The sequence below is a fragment of the Triturus cristatus genome, chromosome 9, assembly GCF_964204655.1.
Source record: "Triturus cristatus chromosome 9, aTriCri1.1, whole genome shotgun sequence".
In the NCBI taxonomy this organism is placed as follows: Eukaryota; Metazoa; Chordata; class Amphibia; order Caudata; family Salamandridae; genus Triturus; species Triturus cristatus.
Window position 1 is genome coordinate 49,442,058 of NC_140592.1, and position 20,115 is coordinate 49,462,172.

At 42.2% G+C, this 20,115-nt stretch overlaps 1 protein-coding gene across 1 annotated transcript in view; it reads left to right on the top strand.

The window, feature by feature from the left end:
• Positions 1 to 15,791, top strand: part of UQCRC1 (ubiquinol-cytochrome c reductase core protein 1) — a 54,285-nt gene extending 38,494 nt beyond the window's left edge. Inside the window, exons 12-13 of the mRNA XM_085624370.1 lie at positions 929 to 1,004; positions 15,523 to 15,791. Coding sequence (XP_085480496.1) covers positions 929 to 1,004; positions 15,523 to 15,587 — 141 coding nt within the window. The 3' untranslated portion in view covers positions 15,588 to 15,791. The remainder of the gene's footprint in view (positions 1 to 928; positions 1,005 to 15,522) is intronic.
• The last annotated feature ends 4,324 nt before the right edge of the window (positions 15,792 to 20,115 follow it).

The window sequence follows — 20,115 nt, forward strand, 5'->3', positions numbered from 1 at the left end:
AAAATGTGTTACTTTGATCAAAGAGAAGAAGGGACTTGTACATCAAATGTAAAGAGTTTCAAGAATTTCTGTACTCTGGCGCAATATCTTTCACCCAAGTTTGTACTGCATAGTGTATGTTCACACTGATACTCAATAGTTAATCCTACAAATACTATGGTGCTTACCATAAGAACGTAAGATTTGTCCGAAGCCCATTGAGTTATATGCAAAGTTCTTTTCGGTTCGGATTCAGTGAGTAATACTTAAAGGAGAGGATTATATATTCGGTAAACATCTTAAACCAATGAAGTTGATTAGAACTTCACCAAAAACATCTGTGTCCTCCAATGTAATAATTTTTAATGTATACATAATACCAGAAACCTAAACCGAGGAAAAAGAAAAAAATCCCAGACAGTATTGGCAAGGCAAAATAAGTAATAGTATAAAAGAAGAAAAGGGTGAAATAGGAGAAATGAGCTTTAATCCTAAAACCATGTATCCGAAAAACAGAGCGAATAGGGACAACGCGCCTCAAAATATGAGGCAGACTGAAACATGTGAGTCAAGTCTATCTGATTGAATAAGTTGAAGAACATAGCCTTCAGAGACTCTCTATTATATTAGGCTCTGAGATACCACAGGATAGATGTGTTGTCATTTGGAATATACATTTAAGCACATACAATGCAGCTGGTTAAAGCTGGACGACTTCTTTTTAGTATCAAACAAGCATGGCAAACTATCTACTGCATGAGATCAACACTGACCTGACAATTGTCAAACATTTTGCTATTTTTACAAGTCTTTTTTGAACCTTTTAATGTCAAGTAATAAGTTAATGCATTTAGGTGCTTTTAGTTGGAGGCAAACCACTGAAATTCAGTTTTGAATGTTTTGGGTTATTTTGAAATCCCTAACGAACCCTGCTTTTATCTTTTATCAGGCTGTTGATGCAAAGACAGTGAGAGCAGTCTGTATGAAGTACATCTGGGACAAGTGCCCTGCAGTGTCTGCTGTTGGTATGTATCAAACACGACCACTGGAGCCTCCTAAGCAAAAGCAGGAAGCTTTAAATACAGCTGATTCCATGCAGAGTTAAATGGTGGAATTGAGACTCCCAGTTGGCACATACCTGGCCTGTGTAGAATTTCATCAATCTTGTAAGGAAGTATTATTAAACCCAGTTGTGTACACCTTTAGATCACATTGTAGGAAGGGTTACTCTGGTATCCTTGTGGTCCATCTGCATTGTCTCCACTGTTTAGATATACATGTACTACTGCCTTTCAAAGCTGCTGCAGTGATGCAGAGATGGAGCAGTTTGGGAAAGCTTAATGGAAGATGAATGCCTTCTACTTGAACCTCATAGCTGAGTGTTGTGCTTTCCCAGTTGCTTGAAGATGTACTTTGTAATCATGTTTGCACATGTTAACTAGTTCCTTGGTATGCCTCCGCATGAAGATGGTTTTACTGGTTCTCCATCAAGGAACGAGAAGATTGCAAGATCACTGGATATCCCACAAGCAGATCAGTGGCCCCTAGGATCTCTGTTTTGGTATTGCAACTCTACTAGCCAACCAGACACATTAGGTTGACTTCCCAGAGAGTATTAAAATGTTTGAGGGTCAGATCCCTTTACATAAATGGCTCACCACTGTGGAATGCTCTCTCAAAAGATCTGAAATTTGCGAACTTTAAACTAGACTAGTCTTTAAAACTCATTTTTTTTTCTGATTGGTCCAGAGGCTTACTTGCCATGGAGCCATGAACACACAGGTGGTATTCAGTGAAATCCTGTATGCATTTCCTGCCACTAAGATACCTTAAACCTGTCCCAGGCATCTGATTGGTGTATAATTTTCTCCAGCACTTACCTCATCCGGTCTTTACTTCCAAACCAGACAATCCATGAGAAGCTTTACTCCTGACTTTCCTTAGACATGCGCCTTGTTAATTTCCTTGTTTCAAGTGCCCTCATGAAGTATCTCATAGAAAAGTACCTGACTCCATTCCCACCTGCCCAGGTGGTTATATAAACACAAGCACCCATAAGTGTCTCCTCCCTCTCGCCTTCCTGACTTTCACAAAGCTACCAATGAGTGCTTTACACATTCCCACCACATGTGGACCGCCGCATTAAAGTCTACTTTCTGTTCCTTTTGACAGTTCAGATGCTACCCAATCAGACACTGTTCAAAACCTCACTTAGACAGATGCCAATCTCTGCACACAAGAAGCTTCAGCAAATGTTTGAACTTTCATAACCCTAAATGTTTTTAAAATGTGTAATCCATATTAAATGGTTCTCATTGGCCCATAGTTTGCTGTTGTGTTCTGTTTCTATGCTTTCCTCTACTTTACTGTGTCAGAGGAAGTATGCTTCTAGTGTAGTTTTCCTGCTCTGGTTGATTTACATGCGATTTTATAAGTTGTTTTATATATAGCGCTGTCACCTATGTATAGGGTCTGCTGGCGCAGAAAAAAGGGTGGCATACCTAACGGGAGTTTCTAGGCAGTGCAGAGGTAGTTCTAGGAGTCAAAAGTCAAGTCTTGGACAATTTAAGTCAGATGGTAGTTTGCTAATTTCCGGATGGCCATCAGCAAACCTAGCTGCTCATTTGCCTGATTTTTTATTTTTTTTTTTAAAAAATCTTTTTGGGCAGTAGTATTTTAAGCCGTGAGATAAAGCAGAAGCTTGAGCCTTGGGAGACCTAAAAGATAGAATGAGTTTTCGTAGCTCTTTGCCAATGACAAGATTTCCTTTTGAGTCCATGTAAAATACTGGAAATTCCTGTCTGTCAGCCCTTCATAATGTGTCCATCTCTTTTCTAGCCATTTATTTAAAATTCCTGGCTTCCTTCCAATTCTTTAAATTAGTTTATTACTTCAGATAAGGCAAATGGATGTCACTTCTGCAGCCTTGCATATTATTCCTCATGATGAGTGCCTAAGGAGGTTTGAGATTTGGGGGAACCTCTCTGAAAGACTTTGATCAAGAACAAAATAACCAGGAAGACCTTATTCAAACGGATCGAAATTCTCAAAACAGTTTACTGAAACATGGATCCTACCGTCTGATGGCGAATAATGGAAAAGCCAATCTCACCAATGCACACTAGAAAACGGGTCTCTGGATGAATGCCTGGGGTTTCCCATATTGGATTTAAAGAAATGTTCGCCTCCTGTTGCCTCCAATGCTGCCACTCAAGTCAATTTGCTGTCCCACCTATGCACCTTACCTGTCCCAGTTAAGAATGGTGCATTCAGTCCTTTTGCGTCTTGACGAACTTTAAGGTGTCATTACCTCTGTAACTGGTCAGAATCTGACAACATGACAAGAAATCATTGTTTTGTCTTGAATTCTTTTGCCAGGGCAGAGCTCTACTGCTATTGTATGTTTAGAAGCTGAGAGCTTTTTCTGGTTCGAACACTTGTTAAAAACCTTGTACAGTGAACACTGTGTATGGACATGTAAGACTAATACCAGTGTACCATTTTCTGCATTTAGAGAAGAGAAGATGTTTTGTTCATGGTTTGTGTCCTGTAATTGGGAATCACTCTCTATAGAAGCCCAGGGATTAGGTGCTGTCTTAACAGTTGCAGTGCAAAGCTAACCAGGTAATTTCATGGAGCCTTTCCAGGACATGCTACTTTCTGTAGTGGTCAGTGCGAACAAGGTGTCTTGCCCAGGTTCAGCTTTAGATACCTCTTGGCATTGAGGCTAGAATGATTGTGAAACAATTCTTCAGCTAGGCAATGTTGTGGCTTTTCGAGACCTGCTAGTAGAGTTGGGTATCATCTGCAGAAATTCATGTTGGCCTCCCAGGGCCTTATGCTGATTGAAAATCAGTGCATCGAGGATGGAATCATGGGAATTCTGCATGTTACAGCTGTGGTCTCAGACTTGAAGCAGCCCATTTAGACTACCTGGGTTGTGGGGTTCAGGTGCGACTTGCAACACTGCAACATGGAAGCAGGAGTTGTTGGTGATCTGAAGAGTCTTGTTAAACACTTGATTACTCATTGTCACTGTACTGTCACACGATGCCTGGCTCCAGATCTGCAGGCATACATTGCACTTCATCCACTCCCCGATGTTCTTCCTCAGAAACGTCAGGTTGTGTAAGTGGGCTGTAGGGTGCAGAGGTGTCAGTGTACTGACTCTGCTTCTTAGGAACAGGTAGCATTGTTCTGGCTTTAAGTGCTATGAGAAATGCGCCACGCAGAAGCGAAATGTTGATATTTAGTAGCAGGGTCTGTGCTTCTCTCTGTGATTTCTTCTTGGAAGTGGACGAATGGAGGGTTGCTACTGTGGGGCTGGCACAGTGATTGTGTTGAAGTACACCTTGTGTGGTAGGCAACCTTGGCCATTATGATGAGCTTTCTATGAGAAGGGAACATTGTTCAGGGAATCCAATTTGTTCATTGCCACTTCCAGGTGCCAGTTTTACATTTGTTATCAGTTTGTGACTGTACCAAAGTGCAAGTTATTTAGTTTCCTTGACCAAAGTTTTCACCAGGACTCTGGCAATTAGTTGGCAAGGTGTAGTTCAGGTCAAGCGGATGATGGCATGAGTAGTTGCATGGGTAGTAGGGCGGTAGAGAGAGTTGGGAATGGATCACAGGTTCTAGTAGTAAAGTGAGGTGACGATAAAAAGTCTGCACTTGCTACCAAAATGTATGTTTGTTTTTTCAAGAACAAACTTGAGCCAAATACAGTGCCTGCATTGTTTAATGTCTCGATGGCCACTCTGTTATAGAATAGGGATTAGATTGCTAATCAATGAATTAGTTGGCGGTTGTTTGCAGATGTGTAACACTAATATTTTATGTCCTCATCATAGCGAGCAGAGGTTCAATGTAAGCAGTAAATTGAAGGGCTGTTGAGCTTTGCAACACTCCAGTAGTCACCAGTTGATAAAACAAAGCAAATTGGTCCAGGATTGTTCTTTGATATTCATCCTTTGAAAAAGAAGCAAACAATTGTTTTACTTATCCTAGCAACCTACAAAAGCCTAGTCCCTGTATTAGGGTAGTAGAGTGTTCCACTGTATTGAAAGATAGATTAAAATGAAGGGGCTGGTGCAGTTGGTGGCTGCAGCTATACAATAGTCACCTACTACAGCCTTAACTAAAAGCGCAATTCCTCCATTGACCTTAAAGTCAATTTGGGCATTATCAAGAACTAAAGTATTTTCTAGATAGATTAATAGCCGAGAGGCTGCATAGTTTTGTAATATTCTGACCGCTTCAGATGGAAGGGTTTTAGGCCTATAGTTCCCTAGCACAGTAGGGGCTAAACTTGGCTTTTGTTTTTTGAAGAGACGTTCCAGTGCCCTGTTTCAGACCTGCTAGTACAACGGTTGTGTTTAGCGTACGGTCAGAAGTACTGTAGATTGCTTTAGTTACACCAAGCAATTTATAGTATAATATCCTCATTTAAAGAGGGTCTAATGGGGAGTGATATTTGCCGTTAAGTTATACTTCCTCAACAGGTAGTGATAAAGGACGAGCATTAGGCTTTGTATTATATATCAAGAGCCAATGTTCTGAGCAATATTATTCCTGATGGAAGCAGTATTTGTCTATAAAGGATTTGGCCAAAGAGTGGGTAGTAGTGCCACATAGCTCCTTGATTATTATCTACATCTGTTTTTAGGTCTTATCCTAGACCGTCTCCTAGACATGTTGTATTCACTCTGTGGGCTTACAGCCCACCCATTGCTTTTAATTTGTTACTTTGAGTGTCCTTCAAAAAGTTTGCTTGTTAGTGGTTAATCTTTCCTACTTCTCCCTCATTTTTTCGTTTTGTTCCCTCCCACAGAGCACCGCCCAATTACTTGTAGCCTTACAATTTGGTGCCTATCTGTTTGTTTTTGTGCACTATTTTGTTCTTTGTTTTTTGCTTATGTTTGTGGAAGCTTCCTTTTTAGGTCGAGCCTAGACAGCGCTTGCGCTGTCTGCAAGACATGTTGTATTGTATTCCATGTGTGTTAAAAATTAACTGCTTTCTATTTGCTGTTGGCTGTGCCATTCAAAAATGTGGTATTTGTATTGGTGTTGGGTTGTAAAAGTTCCTCCCTTCTCTCCTTCTGGCGATTTTCCCATACTGAGTATTTAGTTTGCCCATCACACTGTGTAGCGTGTGATGGCCCCTGTTTACAGAGACATGCATCTGTTAGCAATTATCCTTAGCGTAACTGCAGTCTGACCCCCATTCTGACCTAAAGCAGCTCTGTGGCTTTGTTTGTTTCAGCGTGCATCTGTTAGCAATTATCCTTATCTTTAACTGCAGTTTCATTTCAATTCCGACCTAAAAAATCCCTGTGCCTTTTGTTTTAACGTGAATCTGCTATGAATTATCCTGCTGGTAACTTAAGTATGACTTTTATTCCAACAGTCAAACTTTAAAAATTATATTAAACCACAGAGCATTTTATTTTAATAATAAACAGTGTTATTAATTAAATAATACGTTAGAGCGTTTTTAGTTTCCTTTTCTGTTGATGTTGTCGGGGTTTGTTTTCCGTTTTGCCAGCGGACATGGTCAGAGATGCCAGAGTCATGTAAGGTGTGGCTGGAAGTAAATCGCAGTGCATATGCAGTTGTTTTGGCACCAGCTTTTTAGAGCGAACGATGGTGAGCAGCGGCAGGACCCGGGCCAATCCAAGCTGGTTCTTTTGGGCTCATTAATACAACTATATCAAATAGTCAAACTTAAAAATGATAATAATAATAAAAACACAGAGCATTTTATTTTAGTAATATTAAGCATTGCTTGTTGTTCAAAAAATACTGTAGATTTTTTTTCCCTTTTCTGTTCATGTTGCCGGGGTTTGTTTTCCGTTTTGCCAGCGAACATGGGCAGAGATGCCAGTCATGTAAGGTGTGGCTGGAAGTAAATCGCAGTGCATATGCAGTTGTTTTGGCACCAGGTTTTTAGAGCTAACAATGGTGAGCACCGGCAGGACCCAGGCCAATTAAAGCTGTCTGTTGGTGTGATTAATACAACTATATCAAATAGTCAACCTTAAAAATAATATTAAACCACAGAGCATTTTATTTTAGTAATATTAAGCATTGCGTGTTTTTAAAAAAAAATACTGTAGATTTCTGTTTCCTTTTCTGTTCACGTTGTCGGGGTTTGTTTTCCGTTTTGCCAGTGGACATGGGCAGAGATGCCAGAGTCATGAAAGGTGTGGCTGGAAGTAAATATCAGTGCATATGGACTTGTTTCGGCACCAGCTTTTTAGAGCTAACGATGGTGAGCACCGGCAGGACCCAGGCCAATTAAAGCTGGTTCTCTTGGGCTCATTAATACAACTATATCAAATAGTCAAACTTAAAAATAATGTTAAAAAACCACAAAGCATTTTATTTTACTAATAAGCATTGCTTGTTAAAAAATACGGTAGATCATTTATTTTTCCTTTTCTGTGGATGGGGTTTGCTTTCCGTTTTGCTACCACTGCTCTTTAATACTTTTTATACACTAAACTCCAATATACGGCGAGACCTTTTGGCACTGCCAATGCTTGTTTTTTTGTTCCTCATACTTTTGTGGCAGCTGAAAGGCATTGTGTTTTTATTTTTTTGTTTATCGGACAGGTAAAAATGCTTTGCTCTCCATCAGCAAGGTGTGCGCTTTTGAAAGCTATTTAATTATTTTCATGAAGGCATCGTGCTTCTCTTTTGTATGTATTTTTTTACGTTGAAATGGGAGCGTGTGTAGACAAAGCTTAAACAAACTTGGTTTGTCGTTGTCCTGGTAGCTTCTGTGCGCGTTTGAAAACTTTGTTAGAAAGGGATGAGAAGGATGCCTTTCAAGCAAATAAATGAATCTTTCCAAAGCGTTCAGACGCTAACATTTCCGATAGGAATCAAACTTGTGCAAAGATTTGCCAAAATACTCTACAAAAACAACTTAAGCCCCTGCTCCAGATTTTTATTATTTATTGACGCCGTATAGGAAGGAGCATGTTTTGGCAGAGCTTTAAACGAGTTTGATTTCTATTGGAAAGGTAGCGTCTGTGCCCTTTTGAAAGATATTGGTTTTGTTTGACCGAACATGAACAAAGATGCATTGCATTACAACGCACCACATATTAATATAGCTGCGTTGAGAAAGTATATTTTTGTACCCTTGTCTATTTGCGCTGACTAATTTAATATGTTTTCTTTGCTTAGTGAACTACTGACCATTTTGAGCTTTATTTTATTTGTGCATTCTTGGCGATAAATGCAAGCGTGTTTGAGTGCGCTAGTTTACTTTTCTTTCTCTAACTTCAAAGTGAGAGGGTTCATGTTGGTAAACTTTTATTTCACTTAACGTGAACGAAGATGCATTGCATTACAGTTCCCCACTTTTTGTAAGATGATTGGGTTTAGAAAGTATAATTTTGTACTCTTTTTATATTTGCGCCGACTAATTTATAATGTATTCTTGGCTTAGTGAACCACTGACAATGTTGCAGTTTCCATTTGTGCGTACTTGGAAATAAACTCATCTAACAGACCGCAGCATTCCCTCTTTCTATGAAAAGAGCTTGTTTCTGTAAACAGGCCTGCAACTCTTGTTCTTATCTTGCCACGTTTTCTGTTCATTCAAAAACCAGGGTCAAATAGCAGATGTTGTTTTCCGAGTGAGCCTGTTTACTTTTCTTTCTCTGACTTCAAAGTGAGAGGATTTGTGTCAGTAAACTTATTTCACCGAACATGCACAGACTCATTGCATTACATAGCGCCACATTTTAAAATCACTTAGTTTAGAAAGTATATTTTTGTACACTATTAGCTTTGTACATATTTGGAAATAAATACAAGCGTGTTACAGTCTGAAACATTCACTGTTTCTATGAATAGTGGTGCCCTATAAAGCAGAGCTCTATCAATAAGGAACAGGATTTGAAGCATCGCCCCTAATATCAGTAAAGTAAGTGGATGTTACTGCATTCCTGGAGCAGTGTTAAATTAATTCCCCGCTGCCTGCCTACTAAGAGTAGTAGCTGCGCGCAGCAATATATTTGTTATCCTTTCATGAAGTGCCCCTAGGAGCCTGCCAACCAGTTATCAAATCACAGAAAGAAAATCATCTTCGTATACATTGTGTACTTGTTATGCTGTCAATATTCAAAGTTACTGTTTACAGGGCAACATGGAGTACAGACTGCTTCATCTCCACCACTATTTATAGAGCGCATCACTCATCCCATGGGATATCGCGGCGCTATATACCAAAGAAACTACAGCTGACGTGTGCTGAGATCATTGAGGGTTGGGGAAGAGAGAGGTTTTTAATTTTCTTCGAAACTGGAGATAGTTAGTGGTATGTCTTAGGTCAGAAGGTAGTTCGTTCCATCTTTTTGCCGCTAGATATGAAAAGGAGCGACCACCTGTTCTGACCTTGTAGATACGTTTCGTTTTAGCCAGGGCCAATTGGCAGGAGCGTAAGTTCCTGTTGGGTACGTAGAATTCAATTTTTCCATGAAGAATTGAGGGGCCGATCTTGTGTAAGGTCCGATAGGCATGGTTAAGCAGCTTAAAAGCAGCCCGCTGACGCATCGGAAGCCAATGAAGTTTGATTAGGCATTCTGATGCTGGGTCGCGATAGCCTTTATTGCAGATGAGTTTAGCCGCCAGATTCTGCAGAACCTGTAGACGGGAGAATAGGAATTCGTTCATCCCTACGAACAGCGCATTGCCATAGTCCAGACGACTAACCAATAGGGCTGGTGTCACTGAACGTCTGCAATCTAGGGGTATCCAGGGAAATATCCTAGCAAGGAGTTTTAATATGGCAAAGCCCTTGCCAAAAAGGGATCGAACGTGGTCTTTCATGGATAGTGTGTCGTCCGTGATAATACCTAGGTTCCTAGCATGTTGTTTAGGAATGGGGGCCACTCCCAATGAGGGTGGCCACCAGGTATCATCCGACATACGTTTGGCGCCTCCGAACAAAAGAATCTCTGTTTTGCCTGCATTCAGCTTTAAACAGTGATCGTGCATCCATCGTGCCATTTCAGAGAGACAGTCGTGTAAATTGCTTTTGCAGGTTTCTGGTCTCTCATCCATCCTCACCATCAACTGCGTATCATCCGCATAAGAGCAGATTCCAATACCCCACTTCCTTCCAATGTCCGCAAGAGATGATATATAGACATTGAAAAGGGTGGGGCTCAGTGAGGCGCCCTGAGGAACCCCGCAGTCGATGGGATTGGGCCTTGAGTGGAATTGGCCCATGTGTACTGCCTGGGTGCGGTTGCTCAGGAAAGAATGTATCCATTTCAACGCTGTGGATTGGACTCCTTTATTCTGAAGTATGTTCAGCAGACACTTGTGTGACACCTTGTCAAACGCCGCTGACCGATCCAGCAGTATCGGTGCTACTGCTCCACCTTGATCGGTGGAGGATCTGATACTGTCTGATACTGCCAGCAGCGTTGTCTCGGTGCTGTTATTGGCTCTAAGGCCGGTCTGGGAAATATCTAGAAGGGAATTGTCTTCCAGGTATTTAGTCAGTTGCTTATTTACCAATTTCTCCAAGGCCTTGGAGAGGTAGGGGAGCTGGGAAATTGGTCTGTAGTTTTCAGGATTGAAAATATCGGACCCAGCTTTTTTCAATAGTGGGGTCACGGAGGCGTGCTTCCAGACAGCAGGAAAAGTAGCAGTGGTAAGTGATTTGTTAAAGAGTCGAGTGATCACAGGGCAAAGTGTAGACGCGATTTCTGCAAACACAAAGTGAGGACAGGGATCTGAGGGTGATCCTGATTTGACCGTGTTTAAGACTGCTAGAACCTCAGCTTCTGAGAATGGTGCAAAGCTGGTTAGCCGAGGTGTGTTTCCTGGGTCTGGTAAGACTATAGATGTTTCTGGAGACATCATGATTTTGGATGAGTTATCTGAGTTATTATGGGTGTATTGAGGGGTAAAGGAAGAGTATATTTTCTTAATTTTTTCAGAAAAGAAAGTATTGATACGCTCACAAACCTCAGCCGAGGGAGCGAGGGTTTGTGAAGTGCTAGGTGGTTTACTAAGCTCCTTCACTATCCTAAACAACTCTTTCGCTGAGTTGCTATTTTCTTGGATGCGCTTGGTAAAGTAATCCTTTTTTGTGTTTTTAATTGCAAGAATATACTGCTTTTGTTTGTGAACGTAGGTTAGTCTTGTTTCATTATCTTTAGATTGTTTCCATAAGTGTTCCGTTTTTTGGCATTCCTTTTTGAGGTTTTTTAAATAAGGGGTATACCATTTCTCTGTTGAAGGTTTTTTTCTGGATTCCCGTATTGGGGCTAATTTATTTAAGGTTTGTGATATTTCGACCTCCAGTAGGGCAGCATCATCGCAAACAGATGAATTTTCCGATGTTTTGACATTGGCCACTTGGAAGTGTTTCTCAAAGCTGGATTCATTAATTAGCTTCCAGGCTCGTTTGGAAATGTAAGAAACAGCCTTAGGTTTCAGAGGTTTAGCGAGAAGGCCCAGTGAAAAGGTAATGAGGAAATGATCTGTCCAGGGCAGAGGTTTAATCTCTCTTATGCTGGTGGATTCAAAATTAGTGAAGAGTAAATCTAGAGTATGACCAGCTGTGTGAGTGGGGCCCACTACCCACTGTTTAAGATTGAGAATACCCATGTCGTATTCAAACTGGGAGACGATCGGGGAGTCAGTATTTTCGTAATGGATATTGAAGTCGCCAATTATTAAATAATTAACATGGAGTACAGACTGCTTCATCTCCACCACTAAAAACATTTGTGTCAGAGAAGCTTACAGGCTTTTTGTTCTGTAATTTTTATTGAACAGTGATGCTCGTTAAATCACAGGCTTTACACGAAATAAGCAATCTGAGCATTATAGAAAAGCAGACCATCTCATTTAATAACATAAGGTCCGTTTATCACAATAAAGTACTAATCGTGGTCACAGTCAAACCGAAAGTCATTGGATCATAGTAGTATGAAGAAGACAGACTACGCAAAATATGCCAAGGGGCAGTACACCAATTTGAATGCGAAGAATGTTCTAACATCTCCTTGACTGAGCTGCGTTCACACATTTTCTTTCTTCCCCTTACTGAAAATACTCCACCACCTCTGCTTACAGATTCACATTTTATTTACAAAGTCATGCCATCCCTCACAAATCAATTTAAAACAAAACAGATGCTAGCTTATTGTGGAAAAAACACATACAAACTATACTTAATCTACACCTACACTACTGTAAAACAAAGCAGAAAAACAAGCGCCACTACCTTTCACAAAGGCGAGACCTTTGACTTTGCCAATGCTTGTTTCTTTTTTCCTGCTGACGATGATGATTGGAATTGTATTCTTTTCCACTATCTCATACTTTACAAAATAAAATGAATTGTACTTTTGAATAGCTCAACTTGCGTTCAGCCTGCATTATTTCAAATTTCATAATGTGTCTGAGCGAATGCACCTGATTTCAGGAGAAATGGAATCGGCCACGGTTGTCACGCAGCTACAGTATTGAGAATCACATTGAACTATGCAATCTAGAGTTGAAGTTTAATTAAACCTACCAGTAAATCCTGTATGAGAAACATGTTCCACTGTCTGTGAGTGTTACATATAAGGAGCACTCTAGAGGCAAGTCTCCTTGTCGCTCTTTATCTCCCGCAGGACCTTCATTATCTGAGTGGGAGTTGGCCAACTTAAGTTTGGCGATTTCTCCACTTGGCTCTGCTCTGGTGACCCTACTGAGCCAGGCCCCAGACCAACCAGCATCTCTGGATCACTCCACGATTGGCCCATCCTCTCCTATGCTTCTGACACCTGCCGTTACAGAATTTCTGACTGCAAGCTCCGATCCAGCTGTGTTTTTAATGTGATTTATTCCATCTTCAAGAGGGAATTGATGGCTACCGGATATTTATTCCTATGGCCCAGACTCTGCCCCCTTGGATACAAAGCCACATCACATAGTTTTGACCTGGCGTTTCGCTACATGGTGCTGCAACTTTCGTTGGCTCGGCCCAATGCTCCTCCACCTCTGACGTCGGACACTGCCATCGGCGCTAGTCCCTGAAGCAGTGCCGTAAAGCAGGTCCCTTGGAGAAGCCCATCGTCTTTTTTGAATAGGAGTACAGGAACAGGATCTATGACCTATTTGGTACTTGCTCAGATCCCCTAGATCTTTACCCATATGGGGATACGTGTTAGGGATGAGTATCAAAGACAAAAGATCCATGGCCTGTCTTCTGCCAGTGGCCTGGACTCCTCCCTTGAACTGGCTATGGAGTTTACCTCTCTTCCATCTGAGGTCATGTTCTTTCATAAAGTGATGCAGAAGGCTACAAAGGTATTCGATCTACAGCTTTCAACTACTGATGTCAAGACAAATGCCCTGACCCAGGTCCTTTTGCCATCAGCATCATCTGCGGAGCTACTGCTCCCATTCAATGATGCCATTCTGGATCCAGTCATGGCACCATCGGAGAAACCATCTTCAGCCCTGGCGCTCAACAGACTAGTGGCATGCTGTTATGAGCCCATCTCTGGGTGACCTGCCCATTCCTCCACCCATGCTTCACCTAAGCATCTGGTGGTACAAGCTTCCTGCTCCTCAAGTCAGTTGAGATTAGTGTTCCTGACAGTACCTTATGACAGAGAATTAAACTGTTTGGAAGCCTGGATAAAGAAGGCCTTCTGTGCAGGGAGCTTGGCCCTGAAATCCATCAACACCAACTGCCTCTTCGCACGATACACCGATGCCTTGTGGTATTTGGCACAGATGGTGATGCATTATGTTTGTAGGACATGAGGGCACATTTCTAAGAAGTCGTTCAGGATGGCCAGAACACCTCCAGGCTTATTCTCAAGCCTGGTTTTGACACACTTTGACACGCCTTAGTGGCCAGGGCTGTCTCTCTGTCTGGAGACATGCCTGGCTCTGAAATTTTTACTTTTTACTGGACGTCCAAGCTAACCTGATGGATCAATCCATTAGTGCAGTCTGCATTCCTAGTCTGCTGGACCTGCCGTCCCATTTCAAGTTCCCACTGTTATGTTATGTATTTTGTTGTGCCCCCAGTGGGACCTTTGGTTTTAGCCTTTCTTATGGGGACTCTGTTGGAGCCTCTGCATAGTTGTCCCTTGAGAATCTTGACACTCAAAACCATATTTTTGGTGGTTAATAGTTCAGCTAGATAGGTGAGCAAGTTACAAGCACTTCACTCTCGTCCCCCTTTCACCTCTTTTTGCCGTGACATATTGGTGTTGCGAACCAGGTGTGCTTTCCTTCCAAAAGTGTGTACCCCCTTCCACCTAGATCAGTCATTACCTTCCCACTCTTTTATCCTCTGCCCCATCCCACTTGGGTGGAAGAGTAGTTATTATTTGAATCCAAGATGGGTGGTCAACTACTATCTGGACCCCAGGAACATACAACTGAATGGCCAGCTCGTCGTGGGTTACTGTGGTGCAAAAAATGTAAAGCCAAGCAGTAAAGAACTCTTTCGAGAAGTATCATCCTCGGTCTTAAGACCTGCCATGCTTTGACTGAAATATCCTCCAGAGCAGATCAGAGCCAAATCCACTTAGTTTGTCTGTGCCAGAAGCTTTTCTTTACCAGAGATCTGCAAGGCAGCACCGCGGGCCTCCATCCACATCTTCGCCAAGCACTACTGCTTGCTTTCCGAGATGTGTATTGATTGTTACGTGGCAAGATCTGTTTTGCAGAATTTCCTTGTCTGACCAGCAATCAACCCTCCTCTAGGTGCAGGGTATTGCTCTGAAATCTTTTCTACAGGTTAGGAATATGCAGGTAGAAGTATCCATCAGAAGAAAGTGAGCCAGAAAGAAAAGGTGCTGAATGCTGAAGCCATCAGGTGCATTGCATTGTTTACAACTACCAGGACGGGCATTGAACAGCAGCAGTATGCCTAGCACTGGACTAGTACAGCAAAAAGCTTAAGTCTGAACATTCAGATAGACAGCAGTAGGGCATATTCTTGCTGCTCCTCTCATCAGCACCCTTTTACTGTATGGACCGCAGCAGTCCACACTTCAAGATCAATAGGATACAATTTACTAGGTGACAGTGCAATAATATTTTTTCGGTTTTTAGGCTCGGGGGGGGGGGGGGGGGGGGGGGGGAGGGAGGGGGGAGGTGGCCCTGTGTAATGTCAGGACCTTCCACAGCTGCACAACTTGACAGCTGCTTGTTGTTGCTATACTGACTTCCTTCGTATGTCTGATTTCACACTGCCACAATTCCCGTAGCTGGATGCCTGCAGAGAGAACCAGAAGTGGTGACTGAGTCTAGGGAGCAAGGATGAAAGATTAACCCTTCCCAGCAGTCGTAGGACATGTACAAAATGTGGATGCTGGACTATTTTGAAAGTTTACATGAAAGCTGCAGAGATTTGTTAGTCTTTCCAAGGTTCAATATTTTGGCATCTGTATAAAACAGCACACTTTTGTTTAACTAGTATCTTTAATTTACGTTTTTTATGTACTGGTCTTGTTAATATTTTTAGTTAAATCCTTCCTTTGTTTTCTCCAAATTCAGGACCTGTCGAGCAGCTTCCAGACTACAACCGTATACGCAGCGCCATGTTCTGGCTCCGCTTCTAAGGTGTAATCAGGGAGACCTCTGAAAGGTGTATGAGGAATATTTATCTTGAGTTCGGCGCAAATGTGGAAGAGTTGTCCTGCATTGTATATGCTGGGTACTTTTACAGAAAAGCGGTGTGCAGAAGCATATACAATACTATTTTCTGAATAGTTTCAAATGTGTAACAATGTGATGAATAAATGTAAATTAAATGGAGAACTAAATGCTAGGCTGTGGCTGCTTATGAATATCGTCCTGGCATGCTCTCATTGTTCCCTCCAAACTGTCTCCACTGTTGGGCTGAAATTGTATTTGGCTTGTTGGTTAAAGCTCCTGCAATGTCCTGTTTGGTACCAGGAGACTTGCTATTTCAAAAATATTCAAAAGCAAATGACTTTTGGAAGCTGTTGAAGAAATCAGAATTAAAGAATCGTGTTTTGAATCGTTGCTGACAGAAGTGATTACCCAGAATTATCTTTATCGGGGGATATTCACCAAAGTGACTTAATCAATGGGTTGAATGCATTGTGTAGAATTGAAATGTTATTGTAAAGGCACTGAAATTCTTCCCAGCTGGCTCATCTTCCAAGCTGAGCACAAACCACATCATCAAACACTGAAGAGTTCTATCATACCCCCGGGCAAGCACCTCCAGAACCAATAGCGAGGTCTGCTGGCTGTATTAGGGGGTATAAAAGTGGTACCCATGTGTGGTCTGCAAGTTGCTTCCTCTGGTAGCAGACTGGAGCAGATTCACACCAGCAGCTGCTGCTTCCTTACTGAGGCAGCAGTGTCCAGTTGTAGGCCCCCAGAGTCTACGGAATAAGAGATCCCTGCACTGGGCTCTCACATTGCTCAGAGAAGGCGCTTGCTAGTAGCAGCAACGGGAACAGAAGTGTTGCCCACCCAGGTTACAGGTGTGTAAAGACAGTGAAGATGGAACACTGAGCTCAGGACCTTCCCTTCACGTCCCCAGCAGCCCCTGGCCTCTCTCCTCTGTTTCGTGGTAAGATCTTCATGGAGGCACAGTAAAGAAGAAATAGAAATATTTTATAGCAATTCGTCCTGTATTTACTTGGCTTGAGTCAAGTTATTCTCAGTTGTAACTGCATTTGCACAGAAGCATACATATTTGTTTAGCACTCTTCTTCCCCCCCATCGCCCCCCCCCACACACACACTCAAAAGTAGCACTGAAAGCTGACAAATAGCTCAATGGATTAACACATTTGCCAGAATTATGCATTTAGTCCAAAGGTCCAGAGTTCTAATCCAAATTAATGCAATTGAGTTTGGCAGTGATTAATTTGGATAATATTTGCTGTAAGGAAAGGCCTGTTTTTGCATGATCACCCCCATTTTTATTTAACTGTTGCAAGTGGTCAGACCTGCTTACCAGGCCCCAGTGCATGTGCTCTGACCCATAATAAACTTGCTGGATTGATTAAAATCCCCGATTGCCACATTCACCTTAGCTGCAAGTCCTTAGTATATGGCGCCTGTAAGTTAAATAGAATTAGTGGACTGCAGCACTTGTAGTGCCTCCACCAAAGTGGGCACGTAAAACATGACTAGGACTACCACAGCTGCCTAGCTGGCCAGTTTTAAAACTACCACTTTAAAATGTCAAAATTGCTCTTTTGCCAGGTCTAAACATTCCTTTTAAGAAGTAGCAAGTCATACCTAAAGTAGGCCTACCAGCCCTAAGGCAGGGTGCATAGTGTTAAAAAGTAGGACCTATGTATTTAGTGTCATTACGGTGAAAAAGGCTCCAAAGCCGTTTTTCACTAAAGCAAGACTGGCTGTGCATGGAAAACACTAAATTACTTTATTGCAGTTAATAAACTTAACTTCAGAAAAATACGTCAAACACTGAAATTAAACTAAATCCAACTTAATGCTAAAACCACATTCAGGGTGGTGGGGGGGGGGGGTGACCTAACGGGATGACCTGGGGAATATGCCCATCAACTCCACAAGCTTCAAACGGGAATCTTCTATCTCTGGCAGATGTAACTCACACCCAGGCTAGTCTCTTCTATTGTCCAGGTAGTCGGAACAATACCAAACCCAGTAGGGGAAAAAATCTTTCTCAGAGTGGGTTGCAAGGGAAGGTTCTCATTACCCTAGACACACCTCGAGAGTGTCTTAGTTCTGCCCAAATGGAGAGAGGTTCTACCATTTTCGGTTTTGGCAGAACTGTGCACTGTCAAGATTGTTTAGGGCCAACCCCTTAGGAAATTATGCCAAAGTGGGTAGGGTTGTCCCTGGGAACTTTTTCCCCTATTGGTCAGGTCACAACCACAAGCAAGTGCCAGGCTTAAATGTGGCTTCCTTGGATACCTTCTTCACAATATCAATGGACCTGTGAAAGACAGAAGTAGTACTGAACCGGTTATTGAACCTGTGGATAGAAACACCAAGGGCCGTACCTGCCCTCACTTGTACCCAGGAACTTAGAAATGGACTCCAAGTATCAGCTGGCTGACCTCCTGTTAAGCTGTAGGGCTCCAAAAACTGCAAGAAGCCTACTTTCCAAGACCTGAGCTGATCATTTCTAACTGGATTTGCCCGTACCCTGCTGGTGGCTTCTGGGAGAGTGCATCCTAATGACCAGGTGGTGCTCACAAGGTCCTGATCCCCGCAAAACTGGACACTTGGAAAGTTTTTCAGGACTTTTCCTCCAGAGAACCATTGGAGACTGGGGCCAAAGTGGTTGATGTTGAATTGGCGGTCGGATTCAACTCGCCGGTTTCCCCCGCTAAAATAGTTTAGACTTCCAGAAAAGTTTCTACGTCCGAAGGTAGAGGGTCTTCAACAAGGCCAACCGCATCAGACCGCAGATGAGACCTTCCTGGTATAAACCTTGGATATCGCCCTCTCAGTTTTCAACTGGTCATGCTCACTGCACCAGGTTTCCAGCTGGACCCGCACTTTACTGGAGCAGCAACATCGAGCCCATCCCACTGTGGACGTCCACCACACCAAGTTTCCCCGCTGGACCCGCAATTTACCTCCACGCCATCGTCAAACCCTCCTTCGGACCCATCCTGCAGCTAGACCGACAGATGACCCAAAGGTGATGACCTTTCTCTGGAAAGTTCTCCAAAGTAGAAGGTAAACTTTCCACCGGGGCCTGGTCCCTGTATCAGACTGGCAGAAGCTGACTGCCTTAACTTTTGACTTGGACCTGGTTTAACACAACCAGATTACCTCGATTGGTGCTTAGCGCTATTTTGATGAAAAACATTTTAACATTTCCGACTCCCTACATCTGATTTTTGTTGTTTTGCTGTGTATTTGCTCCTTAAATTTTATTCTATTTTTATAAATTTTTGTGGGATTTTTTTATTGTGTTGTCTACTTTTTAAACGTTTTAGTATTGATAAATGCTTTACACATTTCTCCTAAGCTAAGCCTGTCTGCTGTGTACTACACCTACTAAGAGTTGAGCTCAGGCTTGCATTGAGACCCAACTGGACCTGGTACATAAGTGTGACTATTACTTGGTGAGGACTCTCATTCCCTCCAACTAATAATCCTCTTTTTCATGCTTTCTATTCGGAGCCTTCAGAAAAAGAATGATGGTACGTTCGGGTAAATGTGTATATATACTGCACATTGTCTGTTTCTGGCTGTGATATCCACTGTTTTTATTATAGTTAGAGGAGAATACACTGCATTTCATGGTAATATGCATATCCTGTGAAGAATAGCTCATTCTTTCAGACTGTCTTTTCCATAAATGGTTTTCACTACTCTTACACACCATCTGCCTACACATTGTAAAGCCACTGTCTCACCTGACAGCCAAACAGGTAGGCGTCCTGCATCAGCAGGCATGTTGGTAACTCTCTGAACCCTTGGAAGATGCTTGGCTAAATAAAGCCATGGGGACGTATCTAGAGTTAACCACTAGAAGAAAACCACCTGGATTAATGCAATTGTTTCTTTAATGCTGACACAACTGAGTATACTGCAAGTGGAGAAAATCAAGGGAGGAAAAAGCCAACCGCAGGCTTCACCAGTATAACAGCCTACAAAACAGAAGTACCACAAAAGACCATAATGCATATGCAGAATTAAAGCAGACTGACGATATAAGCAACTTCACAAGATTCTAGCAGAGTACCACAGTCAAACGCAGAAACGCCTCAATTGCAAGCCTTCTGTGATGACGGTTTCCATGGTACTGATTTCAAAAACTGAAAAGGTATAAAATAACCTTAAGGATAACAAAACTAACACTCCCACTAAACATCATCCATCCACCACAAAGAGGAACACCAGTCTTCCACCACCTAATAATTCCAGTACTCTCAGTACAAATAATTATATGACTTCATCGCAGGCAGACCATCTGGATCATCTTCAAACCCAGTGCCTACAAAAATCTTTAAAAATATACTTCGAACAACCTGTGCGGGGTGCGGATACTAGAAGTGTCTCAAGCCCCTAAAACTAGGTTATTTCCCATCATAACCTATCCGCTTCTTCCCCCACTTAGATCAGAGTCCCACAAGGCTCAACCCTCTCTGTCACTATTCAA